General features: G+C 41.1%; 1 protein-coding gene across 5 annotated transcripts in view; it reads left to right on the forward strand.

The window, feature by feature from the left end:
• The first annotated feature begins 389 nt into the window (after positions 1-389).
• Positions 390-21,205, forward strand: part of igsf9bb (immunoglobulin superfamily, member 9Bb) — a 148,198-nt gene continuing 127,382 nt past the window's right edge. For all 5 annotated transcript variants that reach the window (XM_076888916.1, XM_076888918.1, XM_076888917.1 and 2 more), the window contains exon 1: positions 390-657. In XM_076888916.1, coding sequence (XP_076745031.1) covers positions 594-657 — 64 coding nt within the window. In that variant the 5' untranslated portion in view covers positions 390-593. The remainder of the gene's footprint in view (positions 658-21,205) is intronic.

Consider the following 21,205-nt stretch of genomic DNA (forward strand, 5'->3'; position numbering starts at 1 on the left):
TTTATCATTGAGATGCTGCACTTACCATATCGGATGGTTTGCCTCTAACTCTATTACAAGTGACCAACATAATATTATTTTCTCCGATACATGCCATTACAGCTGTTAATGTAAGTTCATTCGCACTGAAACAAACAAACCACAAAAAGCCAGCGACGAGCAGCTATTCCTGGGCGCTCCACCGAGCAGAGGTGCAGAACCTCCGAGCCTCACCACATGCCAGGAACGCATCACTCCAACTCGGAAAACGACAGCGCAGGTAACCAATCGGCGTCCGGAGCCCACCCACACCCTTCAATGAAACGGGTGTGGAGGCGGGCTCGTGGATATCTAAAGGCTCGGGCTTGGTTTCACAGCGTCGCCTGCTCTCGTCCCATTGGCGCAGGTGATCCAACTCAGGATGCGAGTGGAGAGCGGAGGAGAGGGGAAGAGAGAGGGGGAAGCGCCGATGGAAAAGTGTCCAGGGCTCGGTTAACAAGAAGACAAGGATACCGGCCCGCTTCAGTTTGTCCTGGGGCACCCGGCGATGAGAGATTCACCGAAAGGGGCACTTTGAGATATGATGAGATTTATTTCTGGTCGGCAATAGTACTATGATTTGGTATGTGGCCACTTTGATAGCAAGTGTATTCAGCACCCGAGGAACGGCCGCTCAAGGTGAGTCGAAGTGCAGTGTGTGTGTCTTTGCTCAAGTTTTCACTTTGGCACGTTCAAACTATGAAACGGCTTTTTATGCTTTTCTTATTAGCTCACTCTGACTGTGTCGGCTCTATGGGAAAATGTCAAAACAAGTTCATACGTGTGTTCATCACCTGAGTGGGTAAAGGATAAGGGACCGGTCCACCGTTAAAAGAAAAAAAAAAAGGAGGAGGATAAAACCTGGTTTAAACATGCTTATTCCTGCCGTAATGTATCTCGGGAATTTGTGGTTATCATTGATAAATGGCACTGCCGAAGTTGTGACGTTTTTGGCTCCAGAGTGACAGATTTTGCAGTCTATTTGGGTTGGCATATTCCTCCCGAGACGCGTGAGTTTGGGCTCTCGCAGCTGTAGCAGCCTGTCTCACTGAGCTCCACGCCGGTCTGCAGCTGCTGAAATCTGAAGGCAGATGTGATTAGTATGGTGCGCTGGTGTAGATGTCATTATAATGCTATGAATGGATTAACCTCTTCCTGGGGAGCGGCTGAAGCTCAGTTGTGGCGGACATTGTCCGCTAGAGGGAGAACTTTGACATTTAGGGGAATTCACACGGTTGTCGTCACTCTTCAGGCTGCTTTTCACGCACTAATGACAAGTTGTGATGACTTCAGATTTCTTGGCTTGTTGACGTCATGGGTGAAAGATCATAACCTTTCCATGGGGCGCTGAGGGACGTCTTCTGAGAGGGTTAAGTGTAGCTGTTACCAAGCTTTATATTCAGAGAGCACATCAGTGTAGGAGGCAGTCTTTTGGTCAAAAAAGGACAAAAAACAGTGAAAAATTATAATTTTCTTAAAGCTAAGTTGACATATTGCTACAGTTTGTTCTGCCTTATCAGCGCTCCAAAGCTTGAGAGTATTCACATAGCACATTGTTACTGTTTGTTCAGTCTGATCAACTCTCCAAAGCTCAAAAGTATCCACATAGCTGTCTGTGAACCAGTTAATTAATTGTCTGAGCTTTAATTCTATATGGCATCATTTCCTTGCCACATATAATTCAGTGGTCTGAAAGTGTGTCATGGAGTCTGAGTCTGTCTCACATCAATGATGTCATGCACAGGGAGGGATATGGCAGGCAAGCAAAGCTGCAATAGCGCTTTAACCTTAAAAATCCCCCACTCATCTTGGAGAGAGAGGAGAGATGCAGGCGACTGGGACAGCATATGTGCTTCGGCATGATTAAATGATAAGGAAGGGATTCTGTCAGCGAGCTGTCCACCACTGTGTTTCAGACTTTTGACACAACAGACACTTGCAGGTTTTTTATTATGTTTATTTTTGCTCACATCATTCTGGCATGTGAGACAGGGCTCCGCTAGCTCCACTGCAAACAGTTATGTAATATGCAGCCTAAAAAGGATACACTTAAGCATCGCCTGCCAAAGGAAGGAGACTTAGAGCGATGTTTTTAAGCGGCTTCCCCAAGCTATTCAATGTCTGGGACAGCTGGCGACTTGTAGAAGGAGGAGCGATGGTGACTGGACTCGCGTTTTGTAAAGACGTCCCCCTTAGGAAGTCTGTCAGGTTATGCATCTGATCCTTGTGCTGTGACGGAGCTCTGCAGCATCCATTTTTGAGCACACAGGCACACTCACTGAGACAAACGGCCCAGCTGGTAGAAGCGGCGCAGGGCAGCATCCTTGCATCAGAGCGCTGCTGTCCCAAGCTGGCGGCTGGCAAGTGGCTCGACTTTCGCCATGTGATAACCTTGGACTTGAACCATTCTCCCTCTCTTTCTCTCCAGCCTTCCTTCCTCTTATTTCATCCTTCCCTTCCCAACATTCTCCCTCCTCTCACTTATCCTGTCTGACTCAGGTTCTCGTCGCCTCCTCTTCCTGCTTTCTCTCTGTACATTTGCTCTGTCGTCTTCCTCTTCCATGCACTCAGATGAACTCGCTCCCCTCCAGGTTTCTAGAGGTCTCTCTCAGCATGGCCGGGTAGCCGAGGGATAGCAACATGGTGGGTTGTGTTAATGGAGGCTCAGGGCACCCTCTGCAGCGACTGTCTGCTGTCATTCACACACACACACACACACCATATGCACACATGTCAACGTTCTACTATCCCCTTGGGGAGCAGTGTGTCTTTAACCAGGATCTGAACATATGCCAACTAACAGGCTGTCTCCCCCAGACTAATAAGCTGTGTGATAAATGCCACTCAATTGCTACATAAATACACACATGCTACGACATGCCAAGAGGGCTGGATAGGAGGTGGGAAGTAGGGGCTGTTTGCTTTGTAAAAAGAGAATTTCCCTGTGCAGTTTTTACCACTTCATGTAATATTCAATTTCACTCATACGTTGATTACTGTGTGCTATTTCAAGCCTTGAGGAGCATTACTGTAGACATGACCTATGTGTAAATAACAGAAGAAGGATGTTGTGCATCCTTAAAGTGCTTGAAAACTTAACCTTAAAAAGAGGCAGCCAACCCTTATCCTACTCCTCACCCTGACCCTAGGTGTGACCTAGGTACCTAGATGCCCCTTTTCTATGACATCATACCCATCATACTCTGAAACAGAGTGTTTAGAGCAGTCTGAAGCTCGTGCTTAAGATCCACAGGGATGCATGCATTCATGGTAAAAATTTTGATAGTGTCGCCACTGCCGAAAGTAATTTTCCATTAATTTGAAACGTAAAAAGTAAAAAACAAATCAAAAAAGTGAGACAAAGACAAAGTTTGTGCCACTGCTAAAGCTTTTAGCCACAGCTACACACTGAGCTAAAATTTGAAACTTTGTTATTTGCTCATGTTTAATATGAGCATCTGTCAATTGAGCAGGACACACATGAGAAAAAAAATAAGGAGAAGCGTAATAGGTCCACTTTTAAGAATGCTTTCATCATTTTTCATGATCTGTGTAGACTGGTTCTAACTCTGATGTGTTTGTGCTCTGTTCAGTTCTTTTGGACTGCTGAGAAAATAAACAGTGTGACCCAATAAACCCACAAACACAGAGACTTGGTTCAGTTTACATTTGGCTTAAAAACTAAGTAAATAAGCCAGCTGCTTTTGCAATAAGCATCCGGGTTATTTTAGCATGAATGTACCGTTGGTGAATCCTGAGGTAGCAATAATTAGCACTTATACACAGTGTATCACTGTAAGTGCTAAATGAATATGAAGATCTTAACGTGATCAGTCAGTAGCAGTTGAAAATGTCTGTGTTTGTGTCCTCTGTGTGCTCTGTCAATTCATTAAGTCCACTAAAAATACAGCGTGAGCCCACAGTAATAATAGCACAACAATCCTGCCCAAGACGTCTCTTTTTCCTTGCATCGGTACCTGTTTGTCATTCTTCAGAACCTGTAATGGATTTGGAGTCTACAGTAATAACATAGTAATAAAGCTCTTAATCACATATCTAGTTGTGCAGGCACCCGTAGAACTTTTTTTATTCATCTTTCTCCATCTCCTGCATTTTTCTTCTGGTCTTTTGTCTCGATCCTTGAATTGGGCAGAGATAGTCAACCCCAGAATGGTTTGTAAAAAAGTTGTGAAAATTGGTGCAATTGCCAATGGATGATATCCTCAGGGATGGATGTGTGGCGAAGTGATTGGCTGTGGCTCACCACCATTTTTCATGTAATTTCCAGTTAATGGCAATCATTATTATGATATTTATAAATAATTGAATCTTCATCACTGTAGTTTCATGTTGCTCAGATACCTGCTCTCTTTGAAAGGAACTTGTCCAACAATCACACTGATCATCTTCTTCAACCTTCAAACAGTAGAACCAGAAGTATGTTTCTGTCTTCTAGTTTGATTTTAAAATCGAATGCACATTTGCAGAGATGCTTATTATAACTGTTGGTCTGTCGGGAAAAAAAGGAGCAAGCTAGGTCAATTTCATGACTGTTTAGTTGATGCTCTTCCACTTATGCTCTGCTATGCTAAACGTAAGTTTTTCATCATCTTACACTGATCTGTAAATGTCTCTTTGTAAAGTGAGAATTAAACTCCTAGTATGTATGCATGCTAGTAAGCGAGCGATGTCGTGCTTTTTGTTTGAGGCAAACATGATAGTGGGTGTAAAGCGCTCCCTTAACTACTGTTGCATCACCCCCATGTCAAGGGTCTCAATGATTGGAACCCACTCAGGGGGACAACAGGAGGAGTGAGTGATTGCTGTTGTGTGTCACCATCACATCGGAGTGTGATAATGTGAGAAAAAGTAATGGACATAGTATGCTTTTTTTTTTTAATGGTCCCAGTTAGTATATCCACATGGAAACACATGGAAAAGCAAACAAATCTTAAAATTAAGGCTTCAAGTTTAAATTAGGGCAAATTTTAGTCATGATCACAATTTTGGCTTCACGTAATCAATATGATCGAGCAACAATGAAAATGTGTGCTCCGCCAATAGAATGCAAAGCAAAAGCAAGTCATGCGCTCCCTCAATCACTGCCTGATGATGTGCCTGCATGTGCCAATCACAGCTGTCCCTGCACCCTGCAGTGTGAAGTTTTCTGGGCTGTCTCTGTGAGTACCACTGTACAAAAGAAAAAAATCAAATGCCTGGGACAGCAGAAGGTAAAGAGCTTTTTCCTCAAAAAGGATCATCTTCCATTGTTTGAAAATACTTTGAATATTTAGAAGTGATGTTACCCAAGAAAAAAAACCATCCACCTCACAAAGATACAGCAGGGAAAACACACGAGTGAGACATGGTGGATACACAGATGGACCAGCAACTACAATGACAGAAGACGCGATTTAAATACACACAGAGAAACACAGGGAGATTACACACAGGTGGTGGACACAGCAGGGAGTAATTAACGAGACGAGACAAGGGAGGTAAAACTGAACACACTCACATGAGACGCAGACCTTCACAATAAAACAGGAAACAAGAAAACACTACACAAGGACGCAGACACGACACTGAGAGACAGACAGAATATAACACATGGAACTCAATGCTAAACATGAGACACAACCAAAGAACAATCCATAAACATGAATAAAAAGAACATAGAATTCAAATAATAACCAACAAATCACAAAGGTAACAAAACGATCATTCATGAGCAAACCAAAACATAATAAACTTGGAACGCCGGGTTGAACCGACCCAGAACCGTGACACCTTTGTTACGCCGCAGTTTGCCAAACCTGCTGGGGGTTTCCCATGAAGTCTTTCTTCTACACTCAGCTTTTTTTTCATTCGCTATGTGTTTATACAGTACACCACTGCATTTAATAAATAGTCATTATTAATCTCTGGCTCGCTTCTCGTTTTTCCACCGCTGTGAATTGGGAGTTTTTCCTTCTCGCTGTTTCCAAAGCTCTTGCTCATAGGGGGTCATCTGGTCTGCACCAGCTGTTCTCAGTCAAATCTTGCAGGATGCATATACAGAGGCCTCTATGGTAGATTCAGTGAAATGAGATTCATCTGGGCCTAAGTTGTGTTACTGACTGAGTGATGTTGTCAGAGCATGTGTATTTTGGGCAAAACTGAGCTGGCACAGAGCGCTGCTGCCTAATTAATTGAACTCACAAACTTTCCTGGTATCCCAGTTTTTTGATGATCCCTACAATATGATCACTTAATGAGCAGTCTCGCTGTAAGTGGGTGGCTGCTTGGCAAAAATAAAGCTGCTGACCAAGAAATGGGAGACTCGTGTCTCATTTGCAGCGTGAATTTAAATCCTGCGGGTGTTCAGCATTTTCTAATTGAAGGACTTGTGTTTTCTGAGTGGGCTGAGAGTTGCTTTTCATTAGGAATGTTCAGATCCGACCTCTTATTGATCCGATTACTGACGTTAATGACCTAATTTCTACACATGCAGTATAAATTGATAGATCACCTGTTCGCATCTTTTCTTATTGTTGGCATTATAAACAGCTTCTTTCATTTATGCAATGTACACTCTAAATACAGAATTTTAGAGTCACATCGAAAAGGGTGAAATATGAATTTACTCTATATTAATAGTCCAGCAAACTAGTTAGTAAATTACTTAATGCAGAGAGTTCTGAGACATAGCGGTGGGCATCACAGACTCAAAACCAAAAGCAGGGGCATTTTCCATCCTTTTCCAATGAGCTACTGTCAGTGATGACATGCTTCCTAACTGAAAGTGTGAATTTCCTGAAACAAGGTGCCAACAGCAGCATCATTCAGTAATAGTGACATAGCATTATATCCCATGACACAGCATAAGTCAAATAGTGTTTACAAATATCCTAGTTAGTGTTTTCCCTGTAAAATGTGAGTAAAAGTATAATATAACTCCTTAACACTTTAACAATAACTAAAGCGCTCTAACCATGTAACTATGCAGGAGCTGCATTTGGGTTGCGCATCATCAGCTGCATGTATTTCCTCCTCGCTAGCCTGGTAGTACTCAACAGTGTTTTTGCCTCAAGTGGTGAAAAAAGCTTGTTGTCTCCACATTTAGCAGCAGCAGTTGTCTTGTATATTTTGTAAAGCATTGTGCGTTATTGGTGGTTGCTGAAGTGGATCCCTTTTTAAGTAATAAATCATCATAGCAAAAGCTGATACGGGACTCTCAGACGTGCCGAGGCTTGAGTTGTTGTAATGCACACCAGGGAATACAAATGCATGGTGTTGCTATAGCAATGATATCACGATATGACACTTTTATATCACATAAAAATGTATACTATAATGTGTATTACTGCAGGGATATGATATGGCACAGCCCAGCTGAGAGGACTGTAACCTACATGTCAAAATAAGGCCCTATGTGTCATTTTAGGTCAGTTTTTACCTGAATATTTGTTGCTTCACTGTGCTCATCAATGCATGGCACAGTCAGGTTTGCCTCCACAGTACTGCATGTTAACAATGTAGCAAAAGGGAAAAGCAAAGGTACATGCAAACAATTATAGCTGAAGTGGGAAACTGAGATGATATCTTTTTCAAGGCTTTTGTGTTATTTTAAAGCTTTAATATGGTAGCAAAGATATGGAGTCATGGAACGGGAACAGAAGCTTCAGAAAGTCTTTGAAGCAAACATTTAGTTTCCTTGAGCCAAATCTCAGTGTGGTTTCATCTTTGCACCCAGATTCATTCTGAAGGCTAGACTCAGCAGCATGGTAAAGTACATGACTGTTTCTTTTCTTTCTTTCTTTTTTTTTAACACAGAATTCTCTTAGCAAATAAATTTGCTTATAAAACATTTGGCCACCACTATTTGACTTTAATCAATTCATCAAAATTCCAATTGCTGTCATTTTCAGGATCTTGAGAAAAGGTCCTGTAAGTTGCCCGCATGGTATACTTCCTGCAACAAGGCTAAAGGCTAATAAATGGTTAGTGAGGACTGTATGAGGCATACAGTGTAAATTAAAATGTACATGTATGCTCTTGTTTTGAATATTTTTTCCCAGTGTGCCCATTATTCAACAAAGGAACAATTCATAAATCATCGTCTTGCATCTTTTTCAGCATTATGTACTGGGTCTATATCAATATGGGTGTCAGTCTCAGAGAGGCCAATAATAGCTGATAATAGTAAATCACCAGTATGTGAATGTAGGTGTGAGTCAGAAGATGCACAGACTGAGCTGTGTGCATGAAAATGGCTCTCTGATGCTAAACACTCAACTTTCTAAAGGTCATGCATCCTGTTAAAATGAGAATGTATCTTAGTGCATAAAAAAAGACGCAGTTTAAAGTTGGCACTTGTCAGTGGATATTTTTAGACTGAATTTTCTGCCTGCCAGCTTCATGTCGAGTTAATGTTCTCAGGCATGTGGTCGTACTCTTTGAAGCTGGATCATTGTCACTCTGGTTTACAGCTATGGACTACCCCCTTGTAAACTTTATCCAGCATTTATTTAAATGTTAGTTTGGCTAGGATGAAAGCAGGTTTTCCTTCTTCATCTTGAACTGAAACACAATAGTAAGAAATACTAATCACATTATTAGGTCCCTGTGATGCCAAAGACCTATAGGATACTGCAAAAGAAATCACATCAGGAGTTTTTCAGTGGAGTTGCCTGTACATGTAAGTCCATCCATCTATCCATCTTCTTCCGCTTTATCCGGGGCCGGGTCGCGGGGGCAGCAGCCTAAGCAGAGAAGCCCAGACCTCCCTCTCCCCAGCCACCTCCTACAGCTTATACGGGGGAACACCAAGGCATTCCCAGGCCAGCCGAGAGATGTAATCTCTCCAGTGTGTCCTGGGTCTGCCCCGGGGCCTCCTCCTGGTGGGACATGCCCGGAACACCTCACCCAGGAGGCGCCCAGAAAGCATCCTTGTCAGATTCCCGAACCACCTCAGCTGGCTCCTTTCGATGTGGAGCAGCAGCGGCTCTACTCTGAGCCCCTCCCGGATGGCCGAACTTCTCACCCTATCTCTAAGGGAGAGGCCAGCCACCCTTCGGAGGAAGCTCATTTCCGCCGCTTGTATCCGCGATCTCGTTCTTTCGGTCACTACCCACAGCTCGTGGCCATAGGTGAGGGTAGGGACGTAGATCGACCGGTAAATTGAGAGCTTCGCTTTTACCAAGACTGTACATTAAGTAATGCATAAAAAATGTATTATGCCACCACCCAGTATCACAGCTTCCCTAAATTAACAGCTTTGGTATGTTTATTTTTCTATAATGGTAAATTGATCCGTTTGTTTAAACTCCTTAATTAATTTGAATTAATTATAATTATTGTTGTTATCAAGTGCTTTTTAAATTTACTGTTTAAAAAAAAGCTGATAAAATAGTATAGCAATATAATTATTTTTGATGAAGTGCAATCTAACGCAGCTCATGGTGAGATTTTTTATAAACTCTTAACTTTAAATCGCATTCTGTTTCACGTGTAAATGCACTGAGCTGCTACTATTTGATTGGTTTATGGTTAATGGGCAGTTGATCAGGTGCACAGGTCTAATAAAGTGGCGGACATGCACAGTATATTGTGCTTTCACCACATACAGACACCTTTCATTTACATAGAGCTTAATGGAAAGTAGCACTCTTGTTGCTTGGGGCAAATGGCACACTTCATAAAAGTCACCAACCTTTAGATGTCAATCAGCTTGTTATTTGGGCCAAGGAGCAGTGACTGACAGCTGCCGTCGTTCCCCCTGAGCTCCCAGCAGCTTCCATTTGGGTTCAGTGAACCCGTCCACTGAGGGTACACAGCCACACGAACTGATGGAAAAGATTGTGCGCTTTATGTGTAGTTGTAAATCGTTTCAGATCCCTGTCAGGTTTGCAGTATGTAAGCAGAACCTCCAGTGCAAGGACAGCACATTTCTGTTTCAGCTCAGTTATCAAAGAAAAGCACCTGATAAACTGACAAATAAAAATAAAAATCAACCCAAAATATTTTAGTTTAGTTCATTTTTGTCTATTCAGTGCAGACACAGTATCAGTGAGACATGAGAGAAGTGGAGCACAGGACAGAAAACACTTTGGGACAAATTTGGCTTCATTTTTGTGCAGTGTATACAGTCTATGGGATAAATAGGCAGAAGTTAATATAATTCATCTTTGGTTTTAGATGAATAAAACTTTATGAACTGTCAAAGACATCCAAGAAGGACCTGTATCCCCCAAATATACATTTACCTGCAGAGAAACTCAGATATCAATATAGTTATCAAGTTTGCCATGATTTTAGGGAGACTGAACTGGGAATGTTTCATATGCACACACTAGTGTTGACTTTCACACCTTTAGTAGCTTTAATAAGCTTGGAATACGTTTATAGTGCTGAAATTGGGACAGGAACAGCTGATTTTCTCTCAGGCTCAGCTGCAAGTGTTTTTCTATTGCACTTGGATTTGTGTGTCCCGTCACTCAGTGTCCTGGGTTTACCACTAATTCTATGTGGGGGATGACAGAGTTTGCTTATCTAGTATTGACTTCCTGTATAATGTTAACTATATATCACTCCTGAAAGAAGCTTGAAAGCTGGCAGAGAAGGATGTTTGAGTCCATCGGCGTAGTTCATAAAATAAAGACACTATCTCACTAAATGTTGTTTGACTCCCACAATGATAACTGCTCTGTTTCACTCCAGACATGCTCCCTTCTAAGTACCTCACAGGTACTCCTCAGATGTGTGACAATAAAAGAAAGTATGGCTATCACAGATAAGCTTGCGCGTGGTATACTGTTCATGATAAAGCTTTTGACTTGGAGCAGCTTTGTAGCACATCTCTGAAAGCCATTGTTCTCCTGTATGTGCACTGAATACACTGTACCAGTGTCTTCTTGCTGACTCATCTTAAAGCTGTCCTGCTAATAATTACCACAGTTCTTCTGCTGCAGTCACGGTACACAAAGTGAGCAATCACAATATACTGCCACTGACCCTTTTGCACGGGATCGTTGGATAAAAACACGAGTACACAACTTGGTATTGGTTTAGTTGTGTGCTATATTTAGAACATGTTCACCACTTCACTTGAACTCAGGTTATTACGTGCCACCAGGCTGAAATTTTTACAAAGCTTGGACTTTCTTTGTTTATTGTTGTTAGTCATTAGTCATTTATGTAGCTTTGTGTGACTTGTGGATCCAGACTAACAAATAAAAAACAACACAAAGTAGACTGTCCTGTTTTCTGTCACTTAAATATTAGTTGATTAATTAAATATATTTATATTTGTATGAACACAAAGCTAACAGCACAGAGCAAAGATGAAAACCAGCACAAAGAGACTTTGAAGCGATTGCCGCAGTGATTCTGCTGCAGCAACATGAACAGGTAGAAACAGAGTCTGCAGCCTGACTTCTCATCCGTTTGTTAGCTGTTGAAGTTCAGGGTTTGGCTGCTGAGCTTTGGCCTGCATCCACTCAGCTAACCTCACTCTGGGTTTTAGCATAGCATGAGTATAATGTGGTTGTTTTTGTTCTGGATACACGTTTGTGCAATAAAATGTAAAAAAAGAAAAGAAAGAAAAAAAGACTGTGCCAATATTCCTCCTCAGACACAAGAAATAAAATCAGCCAATTGTAGGAACTGAAATACTCAGAACCAGTTCTTTACAAAAACCGGTTCTGACCCTTACCAGTTTCATTAGATGGTTTATTTTACCAAAAGATTCAGGCAGTCTCGGAGGCTTGTGTCACTGTCACTGTGGACACACCAATCATTTCTGTGGAAAGACCTTAGCATCAATCTACCACCATCTTTATTCGGGGGTTTCGGTACCTGACAGCAGAAATGATGAAGCCCATCAGATGAAGGGGAAAGACACCTTTTGTCTGATAGGTGAAAGTCGTCTTTCCCTTTGATGAAGCAGTGCTGTGGATTGATTTGAACTTCTTCAGGTGTCCTTCTGCTTGGAGGACTGAAATAAATGTATACCAAAACCCTGGCCGTACACATACCTATCAAAGTGAATTTTCCAACCGCCAATCAAATCACAAGACGGCGTAAAATCAAATTAACTGCCCTACATTGGAGGTGTTCTTGGTCTCTCTTCCTCCTACTTTGCTGGGGACTTTGCTGTCTGCAGACTTTCATTTTCTTTTTTCTGTTATGTCCCTGAGATTATAGGCGTCATTAGCGCTTTGTCCACAGCTGCATGAGTTTGCAGTGGGGTATATGGATGGGCAGATGTACACAGTATAAGGGAGCTCCTGATGGGCAAAAGAACCGTTTTGTTATCAGTGTGTTTTGAGACACTTTGAAAGACAAAGTTTGGGAGCAGAAAAATGAGACCTGCCTCACAAAGTGGATTATCAGTTTTCTCTGTAGCCATCAAGACATTACATAGTTGTCTCTTGCAAACCTGTCACATCCTTCAGCCTCATAAGGTTACTGTGACACTCCACTAAATGATCCTGACAATGTTTAATGTTTGTAATCAATGCATTTTGCGAGGAAAGCCTTCACTTGAGTTAACACTGTTTTTCCTGATCTGCTTAGAGATCTCAGTGTGCATGGTGCACTGGTTCTTTACCTTACACCCCCTGCTAGTTTTACAGACACAAACTTGTGTATGCTGTGAGGGAGAGGAAGTGGTTAGATGGATGAGTGGATAACTTCTACTCATTTTATCAGACAGAGCAGTGCGGCTCATTTGAAGTCAAATACTGTATAGTGTGTTTCTCTGAAAATAAGCTGAATATCAGTGCTGATTTGGAACGGAGCATGTCTAAAAACCATCCTTCATACCAATCCCATTTTCATTTGGGGGCTTTTTATTGCAGCAGTGTGGTTTTTGGTAATGGCTTCCTGCTAACATACATCTTGGTGAGTCCGTATACTCTCTCTGAATCCTGTACTCCATATCACATTTGCCCACCCCCACCATCCTGGCTTCCTCCCCTGTCTCATTTTACAGCGTGGCCTACTGATGCAGCACAGTCAGCTTCCTCCACGCTGACTTCTCTAGACCCATTAAACATTTATTGGATAGGGCCATAAGATACCTCAGTTGTGCTGCCTCACATCTTCACCCTGATACTTATGTGCATTCTAGAGGCATTATTTGACATGGGCCCTGTATAAAATGTATATAACAGGCAAACTGACTACATGCTAGATATGACACGTGACACATCAGCCCTTCACTGCTCCATGGCAACAGTGTTGGTGTATATGGATTGATGGAACTTGACGTGGATCCAAAAAACAAATCAGTAGCTGTAAAATTCAAGATGTAGTTCTCAATTGAAGCAAACTGCTGTTCTGCCTTTCTGGAGTTTTTCCTTCCCACTTTTGCCCAGTGGCTGGTCCGATTGTTGGGTCTTTACCCAAACAACTTGCCTCTTTGATCTTCTGTAGAGGTGAAACATTTCTTCCCATCACAGTCAAATCATTTAAGAAACAATTCTCTCACAGACTGGATCAATCAAGAGCTCTCACAAGATGCTTTGTGTTGATTACTGAAATATAGTACACAACGCAAGGGCAGCTCGGAGAGATGGTCGTCCTTTATTATACCGTTCATTCATATGCAGAGATTGAAAGAATGAAAGGCAGTGAGCTTTTTAGAGAGATGGAGAGAAGAGCTACCTGTGTGCAGAGCAGTGAGAGAACCCTCTGGACCTAAGGTGGGCAGGGAATAGCTGTCATGTCTAAATAGAGACATATAAAGCAGCTGGCACTGTATCTCCTCTACCACCAGACAAAATGTGTTTACTGTGAACATTTGATGGGCACGTTTCGCAGACAATGCAGGATTTGTTTGCTGCATCTTTCAGGAATCCTGGATTATTATCTAACTGGAGTACGTTGTTGCAAATGTTGTATTTGTATTTTTCCTAAATTATCCATTCATAATTTTTGTGTGTAAAATCACAAGACTAAGGGAAAGAAAAAGTTAAAGGTGATTCTTACAGTGATCCTAATGACACGACCTTGTCAGAGCAGCGACAGCCACGCATAACTGCTGAGTAAGCAGGTGCACACATGTGAAGGAGCGACACAGGTGAACAAACTGGAGCTTTAAGCTGGCATTTCGGCAGCTGTACATGAGTACCGTCTATGTGTGGGGGAAATGTTTTCACTTATCTGATGTATCGCAGGGATTATGGAAGTATATGAGATCACACTATTTTTTTTTTAATTGGTAGTGAGTGCTTTTATTTAAATCTTGCCCTTAACTACTTCTTGGCAAGCGTGCTGCTAGCGTCAGTTTCCAGTATGTGGGTCAGCTCAGTGTAATTAAGACAGTCAACATCTGAAACAGATGATGAGACCCAATGTACTCCAGTGGTGTTGTCATCATAGCAGGCCATGTAATGTTGAGCTTGAAAGTCTGTTTTTGCCTTAATGTGTGTTTTTGATTGTAAAAGAGTTTATTTCAGTGATTTGGTTCAATGTAATGTAGCACAACATCACTGTAGTGCTATCTGGATGCTATGAAACTAATTACTAATTGTTTGGTGGGTCAGACAGAAGAGTGGGTTGTATATATACACACAGCAAGAGGAAGCAGTTTAGATAAATATTTAACTTGTTTAAGCTCTGGAATAAACAAACTTGTTACCGAGCAGATTTTCAACTGCTTTGGTTGTCTCCTGCTTTGACTCCTAACACAGACTTTTGTAGGTTTCAGTTACGATACGGGTCCTGACCAAGTGCCAGCACCTGGCAAGAAGAAATAATAATGTGTTGGAACCAGTGTTGCTGTTGTTGCTCAAAAAAAAACCTAATTTATTACACACAACTCTTTAATTTGTAAAGAGTAATGTGTATCTTTATTTATTTATTTACCCACTGCACTATGTGGAGTGCAGTGGGTCTGGGTGGTGTTGCTCCGTCCAAAGCAAATTTCTTCAAAGGGAGACAAAGAAAGACACTTTGACTAATGTAGAGGATCAAATCTGTCACCAAGGCCATTTACTGCACGCCTTCCCCAGTACTTTCAACTGTCCTGTCCTCTTGCCACTATCCATGGCTGTAAGAAGTACTCCCTGTCATAAAGGGAAAACATTACAGCACTCCCTGCCAAGTGCAAAAGATAAAAATGTAAAAACCATGAATTTAGGATGTTAAATTTGTGAATACAATACATAGCATTTCATATGGAGAATAAGAAGGGCGAAAGCAGATCGTTGAGTGAAACAGATGAACCAGAACTGGTTTGTAAAAATGCTGCAACTTCAGTGGTGGAACTGGTTTAGCTTTCATCCGTCAGATACACAACAAAGCACTATTTTTGGTAGCGCATGCTAGCGGGCCGTCGTTATTACCGTGTTTTTTGGAAAATACGTCACACTTAAAATCAATCCTTTGATTTTTCTGAAAGTCGACAGTGGCCCTTATAATCCCGTGTGCCTTATGTATGAATTCTGGTTGTGTTTACTGACCTCGAAACGATTTTATGTACACGGCGCTCAAAAATCTGTCAAATGTTTTAGCACGACTTTGCTAAGCTACGAACCCACACCGCTTGATGGATTGTCGGAGCATTACGGCTATCGTAGGCAGGAGCCTCGCGGAGTGATACATACTGCGCTTCAACATAATGTTACCGTATTGTGTGTGTATAACCTCTTTTTAAGTTTTGTGGATATTATACATGGTTATGCTGAGGATACGTCGGCCAATTTCCACTGGAAATGCCTTTTGGTTAAACTGTCAGCAAGGAATTTGCATTTGAACTGTTACATTTTACAACTTTAATGCACAGAAAAAACAGCTGCTTGTTTAAGTGAAAATACATTGATGGGTTTTTTTTGCACTAATAAAGTTGTGGAGTTGTAAAGTATTTTGTCTAGTGTCAATTATATCGTCATTTATATCGTTATCGCAAATTTTCAAATGTATATCGTGATAAATATTTTTGGTCATATCGCCCTGCTCTAGTCTGGAGCTCAGGCTCACTTGGCTTATGTATTTTAGCAGGACAGTGACTGGAAAGACACCAGCAACAGCACCTCTGAATGACCCGAAACAAAACAAAAAACCATATTAAAAGCAGGACAATCAAAACAACCCCCACCACCCGAAAAACAGAAAGGTTTTGGAATGGGCCAGTCAATTGATTGTGATGTTTTGCCATGACCTCAAACACTGTTTATTCTCAAAAACCTTCCAGTGTGGCTGAATTAAAACGTTTCTGTTAAGAAGAGTGGGCCAAAATTCCCCCACAGTGATGTGAAACATTTATTGCCAGTTATTGCAAATGCTTAATTGCAGTTCTTGTTGCCAAGTGTGGCGAAACCAGTTATTAAGTGTAGGGGACAATCACTTTTTCACAAAGGTGCAGGTAGGTCTGTTTTTTTCCCTTAATATATTAAATCCTTCTTTAAAAACTGCGTTTTCTATTTACTCTGGTTATCTTTGTGTAATATTTAACCTGAAATGTAATATTGGGAAAAACACAGCACCGTATAAGCTGAGTGCTGTTGATTCGCATTCACCTCTAAAACTAGCTTAATGCTCAGTGCTTACACCAGGCCTTAGTGTAATCTTCAGCAGCAGCCAAAAAGAACAGCGAGTGGTTTTGGAGCAGCAGGGCCTCCAGGTTATGTAATGTTAATACAGGGAGAATACACTGAAAAAAGCAGGTTGGATGCAGGTCTGATGATGCTCAGGATCTATTATTACTAAAATCTTTGTCTGTGTGGCCTTGTTGCTCCTGACTTGCTGCAAGAAGTTAATGTGACATCACACAGAGTTACTGAACAGTATGCATCACAGCCGATGAGACCCAATGCACTCCAGTGGTGTTGTCATCATAGCATAATTTTCTCTGATAATAGAAAAAATATATTTTGTTTTATTTAAAGAAGGAAAGAAAACTTACATTTGTGTTTATGTATGCAGTTCAAAGATAGAAACATCTGTTGTGTTGGCCCATCAGCCGGCGTTAAATTGCAGAGGACACCAAGCTCCGGTCAGAGCTGTCGCTACCAGCAGGTGATAAGTGGCTCCCCACACTCCCTAGCAGATCGTTACATGGAGAAACCTTTGGAATACAAGCATGCTGATCCACACAGGTGTGCACACAGGTGTACACATGGGTGTTCACAGACGCGGACTACACCTTTCTTGGCTGTTGCCTCAAAGCACATTGTGCGCTGTCTATCTTGCGTGCGGCACAATATCGTTTATTATTTAGTATCTACTGTTATCTACTGCTAGCTAGTTTATTGTGATGGTGCTGTTTTTTTATTATGTTGCTCTTTTTTTGTTTGCTTTCTCTTCTGTTTTTTTTCTCCATACAGCTGATCCAGGTGTTCTGTTTGTTTTTCTTTCTTTCTTCCCCTTTCTCACCGTCTCTTCTCCCCTCTGGTTTTCTTTCTCTCCCTCTCTTTCTTTCATTCTCTCTCCCTGTCCTGTCCCCCAGTCATGTCTGTCCCGTTTGTAGCAACCGAAAATAAAAACCATAATTATAATAAAGGTCAATCAAATGGACCAATATGGCAAGGCCATGATGATCCACTTGGTAAAATAAATCTGCTTGGCATCTTTCTTGGCCTTAAGACAACAATTCTGATGGCTAAAGATCCAAACGGGACAACAAAAAAATAAATAAATAAAAAAAATAATTTCTGCTACTGCACAGAGAATTAGGAGTTTAATGCGATAAAAGGGATTTACAAAGCAGGATTAACAAGTTTGTTTCACATTCAGAGTGATTGTTTTTGAAAGGGCCTATATCACAAGGATATTTGACTTTGGAGTTTTGTGCACTATCATGGTTCAGAGAGCCTAAAATTACTAATCCTAGATAATTGGCACAACGCTGGTTATCACCTGCTTCGATCGTGAGAGGAGTACAAAACTGCTGTTAGTAAGATGTCCTACATATAGAATGCTCAGCATTTCCAACAGTTCGGTGACCTTTTGTCTGATGAATAGCCAACTGTTGTAAAGTGTAGCTTTGGTACATAGTTAGCAGACTGTTCAGGCCACTCCACCCCACAAAACTGTGTCCACACTACAATCAAACAACAGTGTACAGTAAGCATGCTTTTGGCTATGTTATGTGAGTAAGAATTTACTGATTAAAGATAAAAAACATAATCAATATATATTCAAGTTACAGTACTGTTACTTTTTTGGAGTAACTAATGGAGTCAAAATACAAATTACTGTTACTGTAGACTCATGTCAGCTAAAGAAATCCACTGTAGATGATCATATCTGAAAAAGATTATATCCTATCATTCACCAGGACAGTTTTCCTCCTCTTCATCGTTCAAATGTCAGTCTCACAAACTTATCTGGATTTGTTACATTAATATCATCAAATCACAACAACAGCCGCCTCAAGGCGCTTTATATTGCAAGGTAAAATCCCAACAATAATACAGAGAAAATCCCCAACAATCAGAAAGGGAAGAGGGAAACTATACCTGCTGATCCTACTTCTACTTCTGGTAAATATATAAGCTCATGCTGATTGCGAAGGCACAAACATGTGAACTGAACATAAAATGAACTGAACTGAATTAAAATGTAAAGAAACACAGTAGTATTTCAATGAAGTGGGCAGTGAGGCTCATGTGATATTGTAGACAGCTGTTTAGCTCTGTCTTTATACTCCATGTGCATCTGTGAAAGTGTCATCTGAAAAATGAGAGCTGCTAACTGGCATGACATGATTGTCTTTGTCATTTGCCTTTCTTGTTGTCCGTCAGAACATGGACAGAATGAGTTCTACCAACTTTATGTTGACAATGTGTCATATTTCTATGGAGAAAAAGTTGTTTTATCATAATTATCTTTATCGTTTTATTGCCCAGCCGTAGTAGATATAGCTAGAGCAGCTTTTTAATGACAGCAAAGCGTTTCTGGTGTAGACTATTAGTAAATCTCTAAGCTGTAAGGATTTCTAAAAAGCTGATGACACTCAAGGCAATATAGGGAAGGTCTGGGGTAAACCAAACAAATCTGCGTTTGGAGATGGCTGGTGGGGTGTCACTGGCTGCAGTAAAGAGAAAACCTGATCAAACTTAAAGCATGAAAACTTTAAAGCTACACATCGACAGCATATATGTTGCCTAAATCGGTTTTACATTTTAAATGTGGTTTCCTAATAGTAAATTACAGTAGAATTCAAACATCTTGCAATTAAGTAACATGTTCTGAGTCACACAGGAGCAGTGCTGGTCATTTTGTGTATTTTGCGTGTTTTGTCACACTTCTGTGAGCTTTGGTAACGGGACTGGTTCTTATGTAGGGCTTTTCTACTATACCTGAGCACTTAAAGCACTTTATACAACATGCCTCATTCACCCATTCACACAAGCTCCCTTTTCAATGATCAAGTGCTTTCTAACATTCACACATGGAGTATCTTGCCAAAGGATATTTGGCATGCAGACTGGAGCAGCCATTGATTGAACCACCAGTCTTCTGATTATTAGGTGACCTGCTCTACCTCTACCACTCCCCCTCATTCCTTCGCTGTAAGACTGATATTGTTTTAAGTAATTATTAAAGTATTTGTAGGCTTCAAGAGCTGCATTTATTTTATTTTTTTGTATTTTCATGTGGGGATTTGCTAATTATGGGAGAAGCCCACACGCACTACTGCTGTGTGGGCTGATACACAAGAGCAGGGGTGTCGAATTTATTTGAATCCGTTCCCTGGGCCCTGGCTCCGGAGAAATACCTGGATTCAGATTGGTGTTTGCAAAATGTAGACTCATAACGACTACACCTGTTACACAGCACTTTCGACATTCCTTACATCTGTCTGAGAGGAAATGTCTGACTTTGTTTGAGGAGTTGTCTTAGATGTGGATGCTGAACAGTGTCTTTAACCTGCCTAAGTGTTAATTTCCTACCAAAAACACGGTGGGCTGAAATACATATGTACTTCCTCCAGTGGTGGAATGTGATCCTGACCTGTTTAAAGTTACTTAAAGAGAAAAAGAGTGGAACATGTAACACATGCTGATAGCTGAATAGATGCAAAAATGTCTGTGTATCCCTCTCTTGATGAGAATACACTGCTTCACTTCATTTAGGTTTGTGCCAGGATTAACTTGGGAGTTTTCCATCATTACCCTCCTGAAACAGCAGTTTGATCAGAGAGTTTACATCTTCCCAAACAAAATTGCACCAAAGATCTAGGTTTGCCAGAGGTTGATCACACATTGCAGGCACGAAAACAACAGACAATACAGAAATTATAGCGTAAAGAAATCTGGGGTTTACATAATGAACGTGGTGTTTTCACGATCTGCCTGCTGAAATAGAGACTTGTTTATTAAATTGTCAGTATTTAAAGAGTGAAATAGTCATAGAGCTGTTTGCCCTTGCTTCTTTATGAACATTCTTTAACTTGAATGTCTGCTGATCTACCCTCAGCTGTTTGGCCTTAATTCCTGACGGTCAGCAGGAGGTAAGAGGCTTAAACACACTTCTTTGTCCTCTTCACAGACACTTCACAGACAAATCTATGGACCATTTTATATCCATCTTGCTGTTCCTTGCACAAATGGCACTGTACAAAAAAATTTGCTGTCAAACTGACGTCATGGCTGCTGCTAGCTGCGACTTCAGCTGGCTGTGCAAAAAATAATAACTGCGTGCATAAGTTTGAATTTATTTTGGATTTTCTCTAATCCACACAGGGTTGTATAGGTATAAATAGTATACTCACACTAACATTGCTAAGCGATATTTGGTTAACTGATGTAACTTAGCAAGTTACGCCTCGACCTGATGTCTTTGCAGCCAAAGACTTCAGGTCGAGATGGGATTCTGGTTGGATGTTTCACCAATAGAACTGAGAAAGTTCGATTAAACTGGTTGGTTTCATGTTATCGACCTGGCTTTTAGGTGTAGTCCACAAATTTTCAATAAGGCTGTGATCGGGCTTTGGGAAAGTCAACCCAGAAGCTTAATGTTAGCCTGCTTTAGCTACTCTAAAACCAGTTTTGATGTGTGTTTGGGATCATTGTCCGGCTGAAATGCCTAATTGTGTCCATGTTTCAACCATCTGTTTTATTTGAAGTGAAGTTGAAGAACTTGGAAATCGTCCTCCTTCTTTAGGATTCCCACCCTCTATGATGTTTGACAGTCGCTATAGTGTTTTTAACTACTCCAAACATACTTTCTGTCATTGTTGCCAAACAGTCATTTT

Source organism: Maylandia zebra, linkage group LG10 (genome assembly GCF_041146795.1).
Source record: "Maylandia zebra isolate NMK-2024a linkage group LG10, Mzebra_GT3a, whole genome shotgun sequence".
In the NCBI taxonomy this organism is placed as follows: Eukaryota; Metazoa; Chordata; class Actinopteri; order Cichliformes; family Cichlidae; genus Maylandia; species Maylandia zebra.